This window comes from Geosmithia morbida (genome assembly GCF_012550715.1).
Source record: "Geosmithia morbida isolate 1262 chromosome Unknown scaffold_3, whole genome shotgun sequence".
Classification (NCBI taxonomy): Eukaryota; Fungi; Ascomycota; class Sordariomycetes; order Hypocreales; family Bionectriaceae; genus Geosmithia; species Geosmithia morbida.
In genome coordinates this window covers 1,403,100-1,423,494 of record NW_023336190.1, presented here as the reverse complement: position 1 = coordinate 1,423,494, position 20,395 = coordinate 1,403,100, and the positions used below count along the sequence as shown (strand labels likewise).

General features: G+C 57.1%; 8 protein-coding genes across 8 annotated transcripts in view; 5 read left to right on the top strand and 3 right to left on the bottom strand.

Moving 5' to 3' along the window:
- Positions 1 to 396, top strand: part of GMORB2_5366 (Pfam:Nse4) — a gene marked incomplete at both ends in the record, with an annotated part of 1,628 nt that extends 1,232 nt beyond the window's left edge. Inside the window, one exon of the mRNA XM_035467340.1 lies at positions 244 to 396. Coding sequence (XP_035323352.1) covers positions 244 to 396 — 153 coding nt within the window. The remainder of the gene's footprint in view (positions 1 to 243) is intronic.
- A 601-nt stretch (positions 397 to 997) lies between these two features.
- GMORB2_5365 (uncharacterized protein) lies at positions 998 to 2,814 on the top strand (the record flags this gene model as incomplete). Its single annotated transcript, XM_035467339.1, has 2 exons — positions 998 to 2,336; positions 2,678 to 2,814. The coding sequence occupies 2 exons, from the start codon at positions 998 to 1,000 to the stop codon at positions 2,812 to 2,814; spliced, it is 1,476 nt and encodes a 491-aa protein (XP_035323351.1).
- A 2,988-nt stretch (positions 2,815 to 5,802) lies between these two features.
- GMORB2_5364 (uncharacterized protein) lies at positions 5,803 to 6,729 on the top strand (the record flags this gene model as incomplete). The annotated part of the gene is made up of 2 exons (XM_035467338.1): positions 5,803 to 5,935; positions 6,026 to 6,729. The coding sequence occupies 2 exons, from the start codon at positions 5,803 to 5,805 to the stop codon at positions 6,727 to 6,729; spliced, it is 837 nt and encodes a 278-aa protein (XP_035323350.1).
- Positions 6,730 to 7,636: 907 nt separating this feature from the next.
- GMORB2_5363 (phosphatidylinositol 3-kinase) lies at positions 7,637 to 10,507 on the top strand (the record flags this gene model as incomplete). The annotated part of the gene is made up of 3 exons (XM_035467337.1): positions 7,637 to 7,722; positions 7,793 to 7,894; positions 7,948 to 10,507. 3 exons carry the CDS (start codon positions 7,637 to 7,639, stop codon positions 10,505 to 10,507), a joined length of 2,748 nt encoding a protein of 915 aa, XP_035323349.1.
- Positions 10,508 to 10,792: 285 nt separating this feature from the next.
- Positions 10,793 to 12,161, bottom strand: GMORB2_5362 (mitochondrial enoyl-[acyl-carrier protein] reductase / trans-2-enoyl-CoA reductase; the record flags this gene model as incomplete). Its single annotated transcript, XM_035467336.1, has 2 exons — positions 10,793 to 11,861; positions 11,998 to 12,161. 2 exons carry the CDS (start codon positions 12,159 to 12,161, stop codon positions 10,793 to 10,795), a joined length of 1,233 nt encoding a protein of 410 aa, XP_035323348.1.
- Positions 12,162 to 13,579: 1,418 nt separating this feature from the next.
- Positions 13,580 to 13,934, bottom strand: GMORB2_5361 (uncharacterized protein; the record flags this gene model as incomplete). The annotated part of the gene is made up of 2 exons (XM_035467335.1): positions 13,580 to 13,617; positions 13,751 to 13,934. The coding sequence occupies 2 exons, from the start codon at positions 13,932 to 13,934 to the stop codon at positions 13,580 to 13,582; spliced, it is 222 nt and encodes a 73-aa protein (XP_035323347.1).
- A 2,283-nt stretch (positions 13,935 to 16,217) lies between these two features.
- On the top strand, positions 16,218 to 16,997 carry GMORB2_5360 (uncharacterized protein; the record flags this gene model as incomplete). Its single annotated transcript, XM_035467334.1, has 1 exon — positions 16,218 to 16,997. One exon carries the CDS (start codon positions 16,218 to 16,220, stop codon positions 16,995 to 16,997), a length of 780 nt encoding a protein of 259 aa, XP_035323346.1.
- Positions 16,998 to 18,173: 1,176 nt separating this feature from the next.
- Positions 18,174 to 19,111, bottom strand: GMORB2_5359 (Short-chain dehydrogenase; the record flags this gene model as incomplete). The annotated part of the gene is made up of 2 exons (XM_035467333.1): positions 18,174 to 18,452; positions 18,542 to 19,111. Coding segments are annotated over 2 exons (849 nt in total), but the record flags the coding sequence as incomplete, so codon positions are not given.
- Positions 19,112 to 20,395: the final 1,284 nt, after the last annotated feature.

The following is a 20,395-nucleotide window of genomic DNA, read 5'->3' as shown; positions in this document are numbered from 1 at the left end:
CCCCCCCCCCCCCCCGCCCCCTTCTATCCCTCTATTTTCTTTTTCTCTTCTACGCCTTCTCTCGCCATATATATATATATATGTGTGTGTGTATGTATATCTCAGACATGTATCTATTTCTCTCTCGAGGAAGAGATTGTGCTTCTTTTTTTCGAAACACAAGAGAGAGCCATTTTACTGACGGCCAAAACAATAGCCCCCGTCGATAGAGAAGAAGAAGACAGCAATGGTCGTGGTAGACAGGGGGCATCCAAACACCAGGCCATCATGTCAATGGACATGGACACTTGGCAGGACATCATCGACACGTTTGACCTGGCAGATGAGGAACCCATGATTGAGCACAGGAGGGAGGCGAAGAGCGATGGTCCTGGCGCAAGGGGATGGTACAGCTAGGTGGCATGTCTGATGCGTACCACTGGAAGTACCGATAGGTAACTGTATAGATACGTGACGACTTATGACGGTTTGTGAGGCAATCATCTGTACCTCTTTTCCTCTCCTTTGGTTGACCCCTCGATGGGACAAAGAAAAATACCGTGCGACGCACTGTCCTCGTACCCAACCGGGGCTTACACAGCCCGAACAAGGAAGACGTCGGACTTTCACTTTCTATTGTGCTCTCATTCATGTAGACACCACAATACCAACACCCTTGTCAAGGCCGATATGCGAGCCGTGGTGGGTACAAATTTAGAAAGGTCAAGTTGATGCTGATGCTTCTTTGTTCTTTTCTAGCCTTTTATCGCGTGGGTGCCGGGGGTGATTTGGGGTCAATGAATATGTATACAATAATGCGGGTATGTCTCGTAGAAAAAGATTGAAAGAATCAAACAAACGAAAGGGAAGAAAAAAGGCAAAACAAAAGAAGAAGAAGAAGAAGAAGAAAACAGAGAGTTTACAAGTTCTGGTCTGCGCCGCTGCGGAACTCGACTCGGTAGATCACAGGCTCGACCCGACATCAGACCATCAGACTTCACCAGACCCAGACTCAACGATGGCAGAACACAGCAAGAAACTCCGACGACCGCCGAAGCGTCACAGGAAACATGCCCAAAAGCCAAAGCGCACCAGCACGGAAGTCGCTGCCGCGGTCGCAAAGAAGAAGGAGAAGCGCCTCAGCACCGCATCCGCCGTATCAGCTGCATCCTCGATAATGACGGCGGGCAATTGCACGGACGCCGACAAGCTGTACGCCTGGCTGGGGCGCAAGACGGGCGTGACGTACGAGAGCCATACGTCGTCGCAGGCGCAGCTGAAGCGGGAGAAGCAGGAGCGATACGAGCAAAAGGGAGAGCTGATCCGCCAGGTCGAGCAGCTCCGGGCGTCGGACGACCAGGACGAGCGCGCCAGGATCGGGGATGACCTGGTGGAGAGGATCGCGCGGCTCGTCGACGGGGCCGTCGCCTCGTCGGCCAGGGAGGCGGCGCGGACGCTGTCGGTGCTGGACGGCGTCAAGGCATTCCGGCGAGACCGCCACCAGTACAAGAGGATGCTGCAGAGGAACCTGGAGCTCGAGTCGAGGATGAACTACATGGAGCAGGGGCTCAGGGCCGGCGGCGGCGACGATGATTCGGACCTCGCCGGGCGTGGCCGCGCCGGGTCCGACAGGCCCGGTTCCGTAGACAGGCAGCTCATGCACGTCAACCTCAAGAGCCTCAGGAGGGTGAGCGAGGCCGAGGACGGTTACCTGGCCGTCTACAGCCAGGGATACGAGGAGGGGTACAAGGGCGGTATGGAGGACGGCACCGCCAAGGCGGACAGGGAGATGGAGCGCAGAGAGAGGGTGGCCAGGATCCTCGGTCCGAAGGATAGGGGCACGCAGACAGACCGGCCCCGGCCCCGGCCCCCCACGGCTCCGCCCGCCTCTCGGCCCTCGCGAGAGAGTCACGTGTCTTCTCCTTCCGACCGGATGTCCGACCCCGAACTCGAGGTCAGACCACTGAGTCTACGATCCTCTACAGGACGGGACCCGGCCACAGGAGCCTCTGGCACCGACGACATCAACGACGGTATGAGCGACCTGGGCCACGGTGCGCTCCTCACACCCATCGGGCCCCCTCCCGCTATGGATGTTGATGTCCGCAGCAGCCGCCGCCGCCGTGGTGAACCCCAGGAGTTTCCCGAGCCTCCGTCGCCGCAGGACACGGTGCCATCGCCTCCCTGGGATGACTCTGATGAGGGGGACAGAGATGCGCTGCACTCTAGTACCACCATCACGAATGGCCATCCAACTGCTTACGGCGCACAAGGCTACAGCAACAGCAACAGCAACAACGAGGAAGATGGGGAGGGGGAGGGTGGCTCTTGCGACCCGTCCATCGACGTTGTAACAGGTCGGTTTTCAAGGAGGACAGTCACGTTCGAACCTAGACCACTACGTCTGAGAAGTATAAAGAGCGGCAGCAACGACAACGCGAGCAGCAGCAGCAGGCGTGATCCTCCACCTCATACCCCGTCTATCACGACGAACATCGCATCGCTACGCGACTCCTTTCTCGGGGCCGTGCCGAGTCTGGTGGTGCGGAGGATGGCACTCCATTGCCTGCTCATCCTCGGCCTGATGTACGTGGCGTACAAGGAGAGAGCGGTGCAGAAGGAGAAGGATATATGGCTGGAGGCTAATGGGCTGACGAGACGGCATCTGCTCGACCACGTCTACGAGGAGGGACGGCAGCTGGAGCAGTTGGGGCTGGATGCGTGGGGAAGTTCTGGGAATGCGACACTGTCGTCGTCGTCGTCGGCTTGGAGGTTTACCGAGGTATTGCATGTGGACATTTCGGGTTGGAGGTTGCCAGAAGTGGATGTCGGTGATATCGTCATGTGGCCTTGGAATATGGTGATGGCTTTTCTTTCTAGCAAGTAGACAAGGGGACTAACTAGTTTGATGATTTTTTCTTTCCTCTTCTTTTCTTTCCCCTCTGCTTCTCAGTTCTCTCCAGTATCATAGTCAAGTATATTTTTACCGTCCGGCAATGAATGGGTTTTCCCTACTACTAGGCCAGACTCGTCACCTCGGCCAACTTGCTGATTGTTCGTAGGGTGTTGGTTAGATGCGAGGGCCGACTAGAGGATCGATCGTCGCTCTACTCGTACACATGCAGAGGGTAAAATGCCGTCATCCTCTGCGGATCACTTTCTGGCTAGCAAGGATCGATGGTATGATGCCTCTTGTATCTACCGAGTCTCCGTGTGACCAGGCGTGCAGACCTGTAGGCGACGTGTCAGGTTTCCACGCTGGCCGCTGTCAAGCACGACTAGCATCACGAAACCGACGATATGATATCGACGCCCGCGCCCTACCTAGACACACAAATACGAGAGTGGTCAGACACTCGTGCGACGGATCGATGCATGAGAGAATGGCAGAGTGAGGAGTATCAAACGAAGAATCTGGGAGGCCGAGAAAGAGCCAATGCCAACCATGGCGCCGTTCCCTTTGCGGCTTCCGGTCCTGCCATACATCGTGTGCGAGTGTACGCGGCCCACGATCAGGAGGGGCCTGCGCGCCTTCGACCTCGTCACCTTGAGACTACCTCCCGTCTCTCCAGACGCTATAGCCTCCGCTCCGTCCCCCACCGTCTCGGGAGAGCACCGCTGGAGGAGGAGGGGGGGGACGCTCAACATTGGGCCGCACCTACGAAGTCTTTTTTGGTTTTTTTTTTTTTTTTTTCTGGCCAGTACCGGCTCATCGACCTCTGTACGCAGCCCAACGGTCGTCCCAAGGCGGGGTTTTGGTCAAGATCGATCTTCCCCGACACCGGCTGCTGCGCGAGAGGAACTACGGCGGCAGCGGAAGCGTGCGCGAGATTGCGCATGGCTCCGGGGCACGGGGGACCCTGGTGTCGGCGAGCTATCTGCGGACCAGCCCTTGAGATGGCTTGGCACTCACCTCTACCCGTACGAGGGACTGGCCTCGGATGATGGCTCTAGCCATATGAGCGGTGAGGCGGTAGGCCCAGCACAAGATGCAGGGACGTCTGGACGAGCCGCTGACCGGGACCGTCGGGGCGGTTGCCGCTTGACGAAAGCGAATGGGCGGCATTGATGGTAGCCTGCGTCGGGCCTCGGCCCTGCTGACAGTCGTCATTCTAGCATTCTCGGAGTCGTGTGTTTTGACATGCAACATGTAATCGGCCAGTGACGAAGATGTCGGTTAGATGTGGGGGGTATGTACGGGTACGGTACTCGGTTGCAATCGTGTTATATATATAGAAGCATATATATATATATATTATCTATCATCAGCATTATCAGAGTCAAGAGATATCCGACACTGAACGACTATCTGTACGTCACTAATCTGTACGTAGCGATTTACAGTAACGGACGGAGAGGGGGTTTGGAATCCGGGATGATACTCGTACACAGTGGGACTCCCGGCGAGACCGAAAGTACGGTGGCGCACAGGCAACAACCGAGATGTTTATTCTTTCTCTACGAATCTAATCTATGATACTGCTATACACATTTGTTAAGTAGTATTATAGCTTATAAGTGCATATGATATGTGTATGTGTATGTGTGTATATGTGTATGTGTGTATGTGTGTATGTGTGTATGTGTGTATATTATGCGTATATTATGCGTATATTATGCGTATATCATGTGTACATCATGCGTATATTGTGCGTATATTATGCGTATATTGTGCGTATATTGTGCGTATATGGTGCGTATATCTATCTGTATATGTGTAGATATAATGCTCTGTAGCTCAGCTAGTCTTTACTGTCACGGCAGGGGATCTATGGAAGCATTCATGGATGATAGGGCTCAGTCTCACCGCTGTAATACTGACGACAGAAAAAAGACTAGGATGTGAGGTGCCCGCTGCGCTCACACACACACACACACACACACACACACATATATATATATATATATATATTATATATACATACAAACTCGTGTCAAATGTGTCAATATACATGGCCAGCACGGCAGAGTCGACAGAACTCCACTACATGTACACGTAGACGGGTCTGTGAGTGTGAGTCTGTGACGATAAAAAGCTGGTCCTTGGTTAGTCTTGGGAGTATATAGCGCTTAGTTTACTGGAGTCTAGTACGAGGGTCTACAGAGTATCATCACATGTCCAATATATTAAATAAATAAATATATATATATATATATATAATATATATATACAGGCAGGGATCATCATTGTAGAAATAAAAGGTTCGATGATACCGCGTACGGTACAGATTACGTGTACCAAAGATCCTTGATAGGCCGGGGCATTTGAGCCTTACCTGTACCGTTGCACGTATGTAGTCATTGACGTTTAAAAGCGGGAGCACCAGACATTTGGAAGAGGTGGCATGGTTCGGTCATTTCGATCGTTGCTGTGCCGTTTCAAGTGTGTGCAGAGGTGACGGAAGAGCTGGACGGGAAGAGCATAGGAGCTTCTCGTATGGATTCGTCATCTGCGACCGAGGCCAAGTCTCATCGTCCATCTCTTCTCACCTGCCCCCCCTCCCCCCCCCTTCCTCCGATAATACATATAAGGCACTGCCACTGCCTCGACCCCTTCTCCTTGCCAATGCCATCAGTGCTACGTAAGAGTTCATACGCTAGACGATGCTAGGCTTCCCCAGATCTCGCCATAGATTCTTCTCCACCACCGACACCATCATACGATTACCATCGACTTCGAGGGCCAACTCTCATCTACCATCCAGACGGCCTCCCTGTCTGCCTCGCTCGCATCACACATCATTGTGACGCCTACCGTCATCGTCATCGCCACCTCGGACGAACTCGTCGTCCACCACCACCACCACCGCCACCACCAACACCATGTCTTCCCAACTCATTCCGTCTGATCCGGCCCAGGTCATGGTGATCCGCAACGTCACGCCCAACATCGTCACTTTCTCCGTGCCGTTTGCGCGCTTCGGACGGATCAAGGTTGGAGGTCGAGGGACCCTAGGTAAGGGGAGCGGCTGCGCAGTCGACACATCACCCCCCTCCTCGCCCGTCCGTCGCATTGATCCTGACACTGTCCCGTGAAATGACGCAGTCAAGATGACCAGCGGCGACCTGGCCGTCTTCTCGCCCGTCGCACTGACCGGAGAGGCCAAGGCCAAGGTCGCCTCCCTGGGCGGCACGCTGCGCTACATCGTCGCCCTCGACTTTGAGCATCACATCTTCATATCAGAGTGGGCCGAGGCCTACCCCGAGGCCAAGATCGTCGGCCCCGAGGGCCTTCCCGAGAAGCGCGCGGCCCAGCACGCCACCGACCCCAAGATCGGCGACGAAGAGTTCAGCGTCATCTTCACGCGCGAGGGGAAGCGGGACGTCAGCGTCGGGCCCGACTTCGACCAGGACTTTGACTACGAGTACGTCGACGGCCACGCCAACCTGGAGATCGTCGTCTGCTACCGACCCGACCGCACCCTCATCGAGGCCGACCTGCTGTTCAACCTGCCCGCCAAGGAGCAGTACAGCCGCGTCCCCGAGGGGGCCCTCCCGAGTTCCGGGCTGCTCGGCCGCGTCTTCGAGGGCGCCCAGTCGCCTTCCCTCACGGGGAACAATACCTGGGTCAAGAGGTTTTCGTGGTACATGGTTGCCAAGGACAGGGACAGCCTGAACGAGAGCATTGCGCGCATAGCCGGGTGGGACTTTGAGAAGCTGATTCCTTGCCACGGGGATGTCGTCGAGGAGAGGGCCAAAGAGCTGTATAGCAAGGTGTTTGAGTGGCATCTGAAGGCTGTCAAGAAGTGATGGTGATGATGATGATGGTGATGATGATGATGAAAAGAAGAAGAAGAGGAGGAGGAGGAGGAGAGCATCGGGACGTGATGCTTGTCAGGAGTTTTGGAGTGTCGTGTTCAATGGGGTGGTCTCTGCTTGGCGGTGCCACTCACCCTCCCTCGGCGTCGGAGAAGGATGGTGGAAATAGATGTTGTCAGATACATCAAGCAATGATGAGGGTACATTTCAGATGAGGGGAACGATCACGGTTTGGCAAGACTTGGAGAATGTCTGATTGATGGATGAAGAGACTTTCTTAGCAAGATGTAGATGTACCTGGATTCGCACAAGATAGTATTACAGAGAGAAAAAAGGAAATATTTACAATATTTATTCTCAAATGAAAACAAGATGGGATAAAATAAAGGGAGAAGGAGAAGGAGAAGGAGAAGAGAGAAATGTCAAGATTGATAGAGATAAAATCGTCAGTGACGTGTGGCGGGGGAGCTCCAGGCCCCAGTTACCCAGCTGCAGGCGGCGGCTGGCCACTGAGCGGCTGGCCACTAGACCTACATCACCACACACACCCACCATCGGCTCCCACCCTCTGATACTCGAACAATCATACACCCCGCATGGCACGCAGCCTCTCACTCTCGCCCCCCCCCCCCCCCCCCCCCCCCCCCCCCCCCCCCCCCCCCCCCCATCCCCCCTCCTCCTCCAGCCCCGTGCAATGACATGAGATATGTCGACCTACGGGAAGATGGACCCCTACTCCTTCGCAGGGTCTAGGGATGTTGACCACCCCGTCAGCATCCGGATGTACGCCCTCTCCCTCCCATCACATCCGCTGCCCTTCACCCCCAGCCCAACACCCCCCCGGGCCAACCCCCCCGGCTAGCCATCATGCTGACCTGACCGCGTCGCGCCCGGCAGAATGAACCTCGAAGGAGATGAGCCTCCTCTGAAATACTCTACGCTGCTGAGCCGACCTGACCTGCGCCACGTCGGCTCCAACACAGGGTGAGCGGCCGCCGCGACCTCCTCCCTCCTGACCGTGAACGCGTCCCGAGGCTGACAAGGAGACCGCCAGTCCCAGCTCGGACCTCTTCGTCACAGTCCAGGTATGGGCCGGATCGAAGCCCTTGACCGTACCTGTTCAGACTGCCTACCGACCGTTCCGATCCGAGAGAAGGTGCGCGCATAGCCACGACCCCCGGCACGGCCCGCCAGCTGACTGCAGTGTAGATGGAACGAATGGCTACAGCTGCCCATCACATACCAGGCTCTCCCCGCCGACGCCTGCCTCGCCGTGACGATATGGGACCTGTCGCCTACGGGGGGGGAGGATGCCGTCGGCCACGCCATACCCTTTGGCGGCACCACGCTCCCCATGTTTGACCAGGAGAACCAGGTCCAGAGGGGCCGGCAGAAGTGCCTGGTCCACCGCCGCAAGAGGGCCGACGGCATGGGCGTCACCACAACCCCGGCCCTCGTGCCGGCCTGCAGGAGGAGCCACGATGGAGGATCGGCCGGCAAGGGCGGCCGCGCTGCGGCCCCGCTGGACAGGGATGCCGAGGAGCTGGACCGCATGGAGAGGCTGTTCAAGAAGCACGAGCTCGGCGAGATCCCCCGCGTCGACTGGCTGGATCAGATGGTCTTCCGCGACTTCGAGAGGCGGGGGCTGCAGGCCGCCAAGTCGTCCATGACCATGATGCAGCGGCAGCGGGCCTTGGACGGCGCAGGTACCGCCGGGGGCGCCGACGAGGCAGGCGACAGCGCCCCGGCAGCCACGACCTTCCTCCTCAACGTGGAACTGCCGCGGTTCGACCTCCCCCTCGTCTTCGCCGACCACGAGTACCCGGCCCCTCCGATCTCCACGCTCCAGAACCTGACGGGTTCGCAGCCCGGCATGGCGGCCCAGAGACAGCAGCAGTCTCAGCAGCCGCAGGTGCAGTTTGGCCCGGGTATCAACGGCGTCGAGGACGGGACCGAGGGTCTGGGCAACCGGCTGATCAAGGTGTACGACCCGGACGCCGGCATGCGCGACAACCCGGCCGAGGCCAAGCACAGGAGGCTGTTCCGCAGCTCGCACCGCCACGGCATCCTGGACAAGGACCTGAAGCCGAACGCCAAGGTGCGCGACGAGCTGAACCAGATCCTGTCGTGCTCGCCCACGCACGTCCTGACGCCCGAGGAGTCCGACCTGGTGTGGAAGTTCCGCTACCACCTGACGCGGGATAAGCGGGCGCTGACAAAGTTTGTCAAGTCGGTCAACTGGGCCGACGCGAGCGAGTCCAAGCAGGCGACGCAGGTCATCGGGCGGTGGACCGAGATCGACGTCGACGACGCGCTCGAGCTGCTGGGCCCGTCGTTCGACAACGCCAGCGTACGGTCCTACGCCGTAGACCGCCTGCGCAAGTCCGAAGACGACGAGCTCCTGCTGTACCTGCTGCAGCTGGTCCAGGCCCTCAAGTACGAGCGCGTGCCGGCCGATCCGGAGCGCGACGTGGCGCAGGACTCCTCGCTCGCGCGCTTCCTCATCCAGCGCGCGGCTGCCAACTTTCTGCTGGGCAACTACTTCTACTGGTACCTCATGGTCGAGTGCGACGACCACGACCACGCCCCCGCCCCCGCCACCGCGCACCTGCACGGCGCCGGCGACGACCAGCCGCGCGACATCTTCCGCAAGGTGGCCTACGAGTTCGTCGTCGAGCTGGAGAGGCGGCCCGGCGGGGCTCAGGACAGGCGCATGCTCCTCCGGCAAGCCGAGATGTTTGCCGTCCTGTCCCGGATAGCCAACCAGGTCAAGGCCTCGTCCGAGTCGATGGCGAAGAAGGCCGAGCGCGTCAAGCACTTCATCGCCGACCCGGCCAACGAGCTGCTGTCGTTCGAGCCGCCGCTGGCGATGCCGCTCGACCCGTCGGTGTCGGTGACGGGCATGGTGCCGGACCAGATCACCGTCTTCAAGTCGACGCTCAACCCCATCAAGTTCACCTTCAAGACGACGACGGGCACGGCGTACCCCGTCATCTTCAAGCTGGGCGACGACATGCGGCAGGACCAGCTGGTGATCCAGATCATCACGCTCATGGACCAGCTGCTGCAGAAGGAGAACCTGGACCTGCGGCTGACGCCCTACAAGATCCTGGCGACCAGCACGTCGGCCGGCGCCCTGCAGTTCGTCCAGTCGCAGAGCCTGTCCAGCATCGTCAGCACGCACAAGGCCAACCCGGCGCTGGCCTACCTGCGGCGGCACAACCCGGACGACGACAACCAGGCGGCCGGCGGCGTCCGGCAGGAGGCGCTGGACACGTACGTCCGCTCCTGCGCGGGCTACTGCGTGATAACGTACATACTCGGGGTGGGCGACCGGCACCTGGAGAACCTGCTGCTCGCCCCGGACGGGCACTTCTTCCACGCCGACTTCGGCTTCATACTGGGCAGGGACCCGAAGCCGTTCGCGCCCGTCATGAAGCTGTCCAAGGAGATGGTGGACTGCATGGGCGGCGTCCAGTCGGAGCACTACGCCCAGTTCCGACAGTACTGCTTCCTCGCCTACACGGCCCTGCGCAAGTCGTCCAACCTCATCCTCAACCTGTTCAGCCTCATGGTCGACGCCAACATCCCGGATATACGGCTCGAACCCGACAAGGCGGTGCTCAAGGTCAGGGAGAGGTTCCACCTCGAGCTCAGCGAGGAGGATGCCATACTGTACTTTGGCCGGGTGATTGACGATACGCTCTCGGCTTATGCGCCTGTCGTCCTTGACAAGCTGCACGAGTGGGCTCAGGCATTCAGGGCGTAATGGTTTTTTTGGGAGGGGGTTTTTTTCCCCACCACTTTTCCTCTTGATGGCGTCGGTGGCAGTTTAGAGCGTTTGATTTTTGGCTCTTTTGAAAACACAATATACTACTACTACTACTACTACTACTAAACCAGAGCAAATGTGACGATACATTCTTCTTTCCTCAACAGTGTATTATGCAAGAAAAACAAGAAAGAATATGACGAAGAAGAGGGGGGCGGAAGGATAAAATAAGAGAAGAGAGAGGAGGGGGGGGAGGGAAAAAAAAAAGATGAATTGCTTTGTCTAAGTCTCACCAAACACAAAGATGCCCTTCCCTTTACGGTACCCCTCGAGACCCTGCTGAACAGCACCCCTCAGCGACTCGAGATCTGTATCCCAATCCCACCTGATCTCGTCGACGGGCACATCTCTGAACTTGTTGGCGCGCACGAGATCGAGGATATCGTTGACCATGTGCCGGCGACCGACGGGGTCACGCTCGTTCCACCTGGTGAGCCAGAAGCCGGTGAAGCGGATGTCCTTGAAGATGAGCAGGCCGACCGGCAGGGAGACGGGCTGCTTGGACATGCCGCCGTACGAGACCATGGTGGCGCCGTCGCCGAGGGACCTGGCGACCGAGGTGGCGGACTTGCCGCCGACGCAGTTGAGGCCGAGGCCGACGTGCTCGCGGCCGCCGCGGGTGATGTCGGCCAGGCGGTCGCGCCAGCCGCGCGAGAGGAACTGCGACTCGGGGACGACGACGTCGGCGCCCAGGTCGGTGAGCTCGCGCACGAGGGCGTCGGTGGCCTCGGGGGTGTCGCGGTCGCGGACGACGTTGATGCTGCGCAGGCCCCAGAGGCGGGCGAGCTGGATGGCGGCGCGGCCGACGCCCGAGTTGGCCCCGTTCTGGATGAACCACTGGCCGCTGCCGACCTCGAGGGGCCGCATGCCCAGGCCGGGCCCGGGCCCGGCGCTGGGACCGTACGACCGCAGGATGCGGTACGCCGTGCACGGGTTCACGCTCACCGTCGCCGCCTGCAGGGGCGTCAGGCCCGTCTTGTCCACCCGGATCAGCCTGGAGGCCTCGACCACGGCGTGCGTGCGCCACGTGCCCAGCTGGGTCGCCCCCGGTATCACCCAGTCGCCCTTGGAGAGCCCGGTGTCGGCGCCGCCGGTCGAGACCACCTCCAGGACGCCCTCGTTTCCGGGGAGGGCCGACGGCTCGGCCGTGCCGATCAGGGACGTGAAGGCCGGCTTGGCGCCGTACGTGCCCTGGACGGTGTTGATGTCGGCCGGATTGATGGGCGCCGCGAGGGTGCGCACCAGGACGGAGGAGGATGGTAGGCTGGGCGAGATGGAGTGCTTGTGTAGCCTGGATTGGACCGGTCAACTCTCTTCTTCCGGGCATCCGGGTGAGAGAGAGTAAGAGGGAGGGAGAGGGAGAGGGAGAGGGAGAGGGAGAGGGAGAGAGCGCGGCATGGTAGAGACGAAGGAGGTCGGAATCTTACTGAAGAACGTCACCTGGCTCGCCGTATTTGGAGAAGACGAGGGCCTTGGCCTGGGTGTAGCCGTATGGTCCTGACATGTGGCGCACTGATCCGAGACGCGCCCTGATCGCAGAGGCGGCGCAGGCCACGGGGCGCACGGCACTCAGACATTGAGTGATGGCCATCTCTTCCGTGAGCGATGTCGTATCTTTCTTCTTCTGCCCCTCTCCCTGTACGTGCGTGCGTGCGTGCGTGTTGTGTGAAGCTGGCAAGGTGGCGGGTGGGGGATGATGATGCATACGGGGGAAGGGAAGAGAGAGAGAGCTACATGTAACCTGTACTGGCGGAAAAGTTGGAGCTTCGGCAAAGCTGCGTCTCTATGACGTTGTTCGGTTATGTGATTCGTTATCTTATCGGTCGCACCCTTGGTTCACCGCGCAACTTGGGAGGGTTTGGAGAGGCCTATTTGGGTGTTGGGCATGTTTGGGATATTCCGTAATGCTTTTTTTTTTTTTTTCATGTTATCTATCAACCTGAGCCGAGCTCAATAAGACGTTTCTTCAACATGCATCGGACACGGTGACTGCCGTGATAGTTAGTGGTGGTGGTGAGATGGCGGACGTCTGCGCCGTTGGTGTGAGTCGAGAAGAGTAAAGACTCGTCTCGGATGCTATGAGTCTTATGTATGAGAAGCATGAATATAGCAAGCATCGCCAGTGAAGATGTTCTATAGGTTCACCAAGTCGAATAGTATGTAGATGTAGGAAGATGTCAACGGTATTACCTGCCGACACGATGCCGTAAGCCTTCTTCCCCCTCCAACGTCATGTATAGGGTAAGTCGGTCTGAGAGGAGAAGAGAAGAAAGATAAAAGATATAAAAAAAAGAAAAAAAGAAAATCAAGCCACTCGACACCATACGGAGGGGTCGATACTTGTACAAGTAGGAGGCGAGTATCACGACAATCATAACTCATAATCTTATAGGGCTCATTATATTCTCATCATAATGGTGGCCAGTGCCACGCCTATCAGAAGAAGAAGAAAGGCGTCACGAGTCCTACTACGACGTACGGGTAATGATACATGTCTCCAGTGCAATGCTACCATATTACTCGGCAGATGTCATGGAGATGATTTACAGCATCATCTCCGCCAACATCATCGAGTATGCTTCACGCCATGCTGATTCCGCCATACGCCACGTCAACTCCTGAGGCTCAGGATGGACGGGTAAACTAGCTACAGGTACGGCACCGATGCATACAATCGACACCAGAGTGCCAGGTGGCGTTGGAGAGGAGAAGTCCGACGCCTGTGCAGTACATATACACGTACTGTTCATCTGCACAGATTACCGACTCAGGAGGCATGAGTATGAGCACGACGTATTACATGTAGGTAGGCATGACGGAGGACGGAGACCATGGCGTGGGGCGTTTCTTTTTCTCTCTCTCGCCCTCGAGCCCTCCTGGATCTGTGAGACGTGTCGTATTCAATGTGCGGGCCGGAGCCTGACGACATCTTCCCATCCCAATCTTACTCCCACGAGGTGTCCGGGTAGCAGATTCCTCTCCGGCTGTCCGCCTCCCATCTCATCGTGGTCAGGCTCCCCCGAGGCCAGAGCCGGACGGCATATCAGCTCGCGGATCTCGCGGGGGTTCAGTCCAAGCGACCGATGCGGCGTATCGTGTGCGGTATCATACGGTGCGTTGCAATCCGTAGTCGTGGTGACTCTTCGGCGGGCATACCGTGCAGACGATTGCGATACTCACTCCGTAGAGCACCTGAACGGTAATAGTACCGGTACCGTCTCACGAGCGATGCAGAGTTGGTGGTGGCGGTACACCGGGGAGCCAGGAGCCGGGAGCCAGGAGCCGGGAGCCAGGAGCCAGGAGCCAGGAGCCAGGAGCCAGGAGCCAGGAGCCAGGAACGAGCCACCGTTCCTAGTTCCCTCATTGCGCGAGCAACATACGCCGTACGGGTAATGGTTCACAGGTCGCGCATCGGACAACACAGAGGGACAGTGCTGTCGGCTCTACGGATACTCGTAGCTGCGATAGCTCGCGAGGACATCTACGGGAGTGATACAGGAGATACATCAGGGTGCCCGTATATTACGGCGTGTCGAATCATCTGGTATGGCGTACCCGTCACGGTACGGACATGGACCGTACGGCGGACGCTGCGATAGATGCCAAGAAGAGGACCCCAGCGGCCGGCACAGGGCCCTGAAGCTAACGCTCTCTCGGCTCTAGCGCAGGTGGCCGTCATTTGGGCTTGGTCTTAGCAGCACACGGCAGCAGCTAGTAGCCAGCAGGTTCTCATGTTCTCTCCTTGTTTAAAATTGCATGTAGATACTTTTTTTTTCTTTCCATTTTTCCATTTTTTTCCATTTTTAATTTTTCTTCTCGGAAGTTTCATCTTGTTATACTTGTACGGTATAATGCTTTTTACGAATATGCGGATGCCACGGAGTCATGATGATGATGATGACGATGACACGTGCGTGACACGTGACTGTAAAGCCTGCATTCGGCTGCGGTTGTTCGGTGAGTAGAGAAGGAAGGAACCGGAGTTCTCTCCTTCCCTCCATTATACGTATATAATCTGTACACATATATATATATATATACATATATACACATGTAATCTGTACTCATATACAGGCCGATGCTACGCGTACGAGTATTGTATTACGATACTCGTATGTAATGCTCCTCGTACTGAGCTGTAGGCCTCATTTTGGCACACGACAGGGAAAGAGCAGCAAGGCAACCCTGGGGGAGGAGCTACGGAGCACGGAGCACGGAGTATAATTATCACTCACGGGCTGTAATACTGTGCTGGGGACCCTGGCAGCCTTTATTTCAGGACAGAGTGTACTCGTAGAATGACTTCTTTCAGCTTCTCCTCCCCCCCCCCCCCCCCCCCCCCCCTTACCCTCCCCCCCCCCCCCCCCCCTCCTCTCGCCTCCTTACAGACCATACAGACCGTGTACAGACCACGTACATATACGCAGACATCTGTACCGGCATGACACTTTGACGTATCCACCGAGTACGAATCATCCGCTTCCAGACACTGTACGTGTGCGAGTCCCTGCCAGCGCCCAGCGGGACACCCAGCGGGACACCCAGCGGGCACACCCACCTGTCACCCCAGGGCCCAACCTCCCCTTCTCCACCCGGGCTCTTCCCCTTCAGAGGGGACTCTGTCGACCGACAGTGGGTGGATACAGCAGACAGAGAGAGGGACACAGCAGATGGAGGTCATCCCATCACCCATCACCGTCCCTCAACTGCCATCTCGTCTATTGCTAGACTGATACTTTTGCTGCTCTCTCACCTCTCTCTCTCTCTCTCTCTCCCCTCTCTGCTATCTCGACATCGATCTAGCAGAAGCCAAGCAATACCCTCTCATTTTCTGCTGCGGAAACTAGCAGCCCTAGTTCCTCCACCAACGCCATCTTTCTACTCGTACGAGTACAGACTGCGAGTACCGAGTACTGCGCGCGAGTACGGTACCATTCATTACGAGTACCACGTATGAGTACATGTGTACAGGGTACACCACACACACCATCCACGAGCCTCTCCGCCCCCTATCCATCGTCTACGAGAGTACCTACCTGTACGCCGTAATAATACAGTCTGCCTGCTCCGTATATTACTCTACTCCATACCACATACCACATCCTACGACGACAGCGACCCCCCCGCCTCATCATCTCGCCTTCCACAGCATATCCGGCCCTAGCACACTTGCAAGACTAGGGTCTTTGCGCTTCATCCAGCTCCGTAATCATAACGGCCAGCTAGACCATTTACAATTCACTCTTGGCCTTGATTGCCCTCCTTCGAGAGCTCCATTTTTCCCCTGGTCCAGGCCTCGCCTCCACCCACGCCCCCCCCCCCCTCCTCCAATTGTCCATCTCCTATCCGGTTGTGGTCAGGCTCCCCCATCAGCATCTTTCTCTGCCGGGGTCGTTCGCCATCTATCGACTCTTGGGTCTCGTCTCCTCCTTCTTCCTCTCCTCATTCCTTGCATGAAAGTGCACCCCCCCCTCCGAATTCGCCTGAACCAATCGACCTTGAAGGCGCCCGACGTCGCTCCTCGGCTCACACGCGCCTACCTCGGTGTCCCCTGAGCCCTCCTCACTTGCGATTGCCTGCCGCCCACGAGTCTTCCATACCCAGCCTTGTCTCCGGGGGCTCTCTGCAAGACGGCCTACCGTCCGTCATGTCTGCCGCACGCCTCAACAACGGCACGAGGTCTCGTTTCGAGCTGCCCGCCTTGAACCTCGACCTGGGCAGCATCACCGACGGCACCGACATCCCGCCGCCCCCCAAGTCTCCCGTGGAGCAGCCCAAGCCTCCCGCGGAGCAGTCCAAGCCTCCCGCGGAGCAGCCCAAGCCAGCTCCGACCGAGAAGAGCGCCGACGGCGCGCCGCAGAAGCAGTCGTCTTCCAAGGAGTCTACACCCGAGGCCGGCGAGACGAAAGTCAGCGCTGCTACGACAAAGTCAGCAGACAGCGGGCGAAATGGTAATCTTGCAGCAGGAACTAAGCGTCCCGCAGATGACGTGCCCCCGAGCCCGACCGTCTCGCAGTCGAATCGGCAGGGCAGCATCCGCCGTCTCTTGAGTAGAACAACGTTGAGTAACAATTATACAGAGGCATCCCTGTCCACCAGCAACGGATCCGCCGCCGCCGCCGCCGCCGCCCTCGCCGCCAATGGGAGCAACAGGCCCTCGAGCCGCAGCGGCGCCTCATCGGTGGACGAGCGCAAGTCGAAGCGCAGCAGCGGTTGGTTCCGCCGGTTAAGGGGTGGCGACACTGGCAGCGACAGCGCCAGCACCAAGGCCAGCAAGCGGTCCAGCCTCATGTTCGAGCACAAGCAGGTATCGAGCGCGACCGTCAACAAGCCGGCGGGCCCACCCCCGCCCATGATTCCCGAGCTGAAAGAGCTCGAAAAGGACGAGGGCAGCCTGGGTGGTGACTTGTTTAGAAATATCAAGTAACACGCATCCGTGGCAGAAGAGCGTTGGCGGGGAAGGAAGAGAGACGACGAGGAGACGCTCGCGTTTCCCGTCATCTCCCCCCTCCTTGTGCTACCCTCCTCACTACATCCTACATCCCCCTCCTCTTCACACCCATCCAGTCTGCTACTTGTGTGGTTCACCTATGCATGCGGTTCTGCTTCTTAATAACTTTTCTTTTCTTTTCTTTTCATCTTCTTGCACTCCTTTGCCGCCAAAAATCTATTTATTTCCCCCCCCAAAAAATTTCTTTCATCATCTAAACAACATCCACCTTGATCAACCCCTCATTTCTCCTTAATCCAGTCTACCTACAACCCTTTCCTGTCCAGGAACCGACGAAACAAACGAATATACCCCACTCGAGCCGATCCAGCGTCCGAGACATACCGACCAGCGATTGGATCCCGGATCCTCTCTATTTTCTTCACCTTGTTTTGCCATTTCGAAACATGCTTAAGGGGGAGGGATAGCCGACATGCACGACAAGAAACACAGGCTGACCATCGGGAATATGCACGGCACAGCTGGGCAGAGAAAGGGAAAGAAAGCGAACCAAGAACGAAATTAATGAAAGAGAAGGAGAAGAGAGAGAGAAGACGAAAAAAAAGAAACCCAGTGGTGGATTTTGAACGTTGAGATGCAGCGGGCCGGCCATATGGGGCCATGCGAATCGAGATACCCAGCCCTTTTCAGACCCATGGGGGCCTCATTCATATCTGAGAATGAATGTTTTTTTTTTTTTTAATCCGGGTTTTTCTGGCGTGTTTTTCTGTTCCTCCCCTAGTTTGTTCTCCTTCCTCCCTCTGGCCACGCATCTTGTCCAGGCTGCTACAGACACGTCGGGTGAGATGCGTAGTCTCTAAAAAGCTGTCCTTCCTTCCTACTCTGCTACCATCTCATGTATGTATCCAAATACCTATTCCCCATCAATCACTACACACGCAAACGTGGGCATTTCCATCTTCTCTGTATCTGTGTCTTTCCTTCTTCGCTCTTTACGTTTCGAATCAAGGTCAAGAAAATGGAGGCCATCGAAAGAAGATCAGGGCGCGGTGCAGCAGCAGAGGGGGGGGCCTTCAAGAATTCCTCATGACATCTCGTGCATCTTCAACATCAGTATCGACGTCCCATCAGAGGGCGAAGACCCGAGCCGTCTCAAGCCTCGGTACCCTCCTCCCTCAACCTCTCATACAGCTTCTCCTCGGCGGCGACATAGCCCTCGAGAGTACCGCTCCCGGCCGGCGGTGGAGGCGCGTTGAACTCTGGAACGACGCGCGTACCGTTAGCCTTGGTGCACTCGTAGATTGTGCCGCTGCCCAGGTTCTCGTCTACGACCAGGTCGTACATCGCGCTGGCTATCTCTTCGGGCTCGCTGAAGTCGATCGATTCGTCTACCATGGATGCCTTCGAGGGGTCTTCGGACCACATTGGGGTCTGGTGGTCAGGTGTACGTCAGCACCCGACGACGACGATACCGAGGTCAAGAGCGGAAGAAGGGGGGCGGGAGACGATGAGTGACTGACCCTAACGGCACCCGGAGCCACGCAGCCGGACCGAATGCCGAGCTCTCCCTTCAAAGCAGCCAGCGACCTGACAAAGCCGTGCAGACCATGCTTACTGGCGAAGTACAGAGGGGTGCCGAGACCGGATGTGTAACCGGCCTGGCTGCCGACGTGGACGAGGCATCCCGGCCGGCGACTCCGCGTCCAGTGGGAGATGGCCAGCTGACTGAGGCGCACGGGAGCGGTGAGGTTGACGTCGAGCACGGCGTAGCCGTTGGGGTCCGGACCCGTAGGCTTCTCCCAGAAGGAAGCCCACGTGGGCTCTTCAAGGCCGGCGCTCGCGGCCACAATGTCCAGGCTGGGGAGGGAGGTGGTGGCCCGCGTGAACGTGGCGTCCAGCTGGGACCAAGACGTCACGTCCGTCTCGTGGAAGATGGCTTGGGGTTTCGAAGACGCCCCGTCGGTGACGGCGGAGGAGGAAGATGGCGCATATTCGTCCAGGAGGGTCTGCGTCTCCGGTCGGAGCGTCTTGTCGGCGAGGATGACGGAGCAGCCCTTTGCCAGGAGGAGGCGGGCAAAGGCCAGACCGATGCCTGGAGGTAGGTATGCGTCAGCTGTCCTGTATGTGTGTGTGTGTGTGTGTGTGTGTGTTTGCTGAGGATGGAACGGTAGTGGTTTCTTACCTGAGCCTGCGCCGGTGACTATGGCTCCTCTTCCAGCTACAGACATGGCCATACCGCCTGCAAGCTTGGGAATGTGTCAAGAATAAGAGAGAGAGAGAGAGAGAGAGAGAGAGAGAAGAGAAAGATGAGGAAAGCCGAAGAAGGGAACCGAAAGGCCCACGGGAAGGGGGAAGGGGGAGAAGAGAGGATAAAGAATGAAGGACGAGGATAATGCTACTACTGACAGTAATCTCTACCAGACTAGTACTATGCTGTCGAGCCCGTAGCCAATGGCGATACCGAGAGCAATGGAAAAAGAAAAGAAAAGAAAAAGAAGAGAGATATCGCGGATGTTGTCTTCCCGTGGGGGCGGGAACGACGCTATCGACTGCATGGTCTGAATCCAAGGGAGATGTCATCTCTCCTCGCTCTCCTTCCCCACTCGGGGGTCAAGTACGCGCACACATGTCTCTCGACGGAGAAGAGAACTTCAGAACTCAGGGATATAGATGATGAGTTAGGTAGAGGACAGCAAGATGCTTGCGAGCGACGGCGGGAAGTCTGGCCTCTCGGCGAGAGTCGCTTGCAAGGAGGGAGGGACGAGGCCTATCCGGTATTCTAGTTGGTCTCTCGTACGGCGGATGGTGTCGTGGCATTTGGCGATCTTGTATTGCTATTACCCGGGTGGCGAAATGGTGGAAAGTAGCGGTATGATGGATGATGATATGAGGATGTTTCTATTCATTTATTCATCTACATGTGTAGAATACACGCACACATCATCGGCTCGTAAGTTGTGATGATGCGGCAACGGGATATACATGTAAGGAGGAGAGAGATCGAGTAAGAGAAGAGCAAGAGGACGAAGACAAGATTTGGCCGGGTTTTCGTGCGTATGATGATTGTATAACACTGTCAAGGGCCATCATATGTCATGCATGCATATATATTATATGCGTATATGTATATACACATAACATGTCAGCTTTGTAGGACGTGACGGGGGACTCCGGGGGGAGTTGTCATTCAAACATCCATACGTGGTGTAATAATATGTAATAATATGACTCCCTCATCACACGACGTGTATACAAGTCCATGTACGGCTCGCTTCCCCCCGTCGTTTTTTTTTCTTTTCTTTTTTCTTTTCATCTCTGCACACTCAGAGACGCATGCTGCCGCCGCTGCCGCTGCCGTGGTCCCGGCTCCGGTG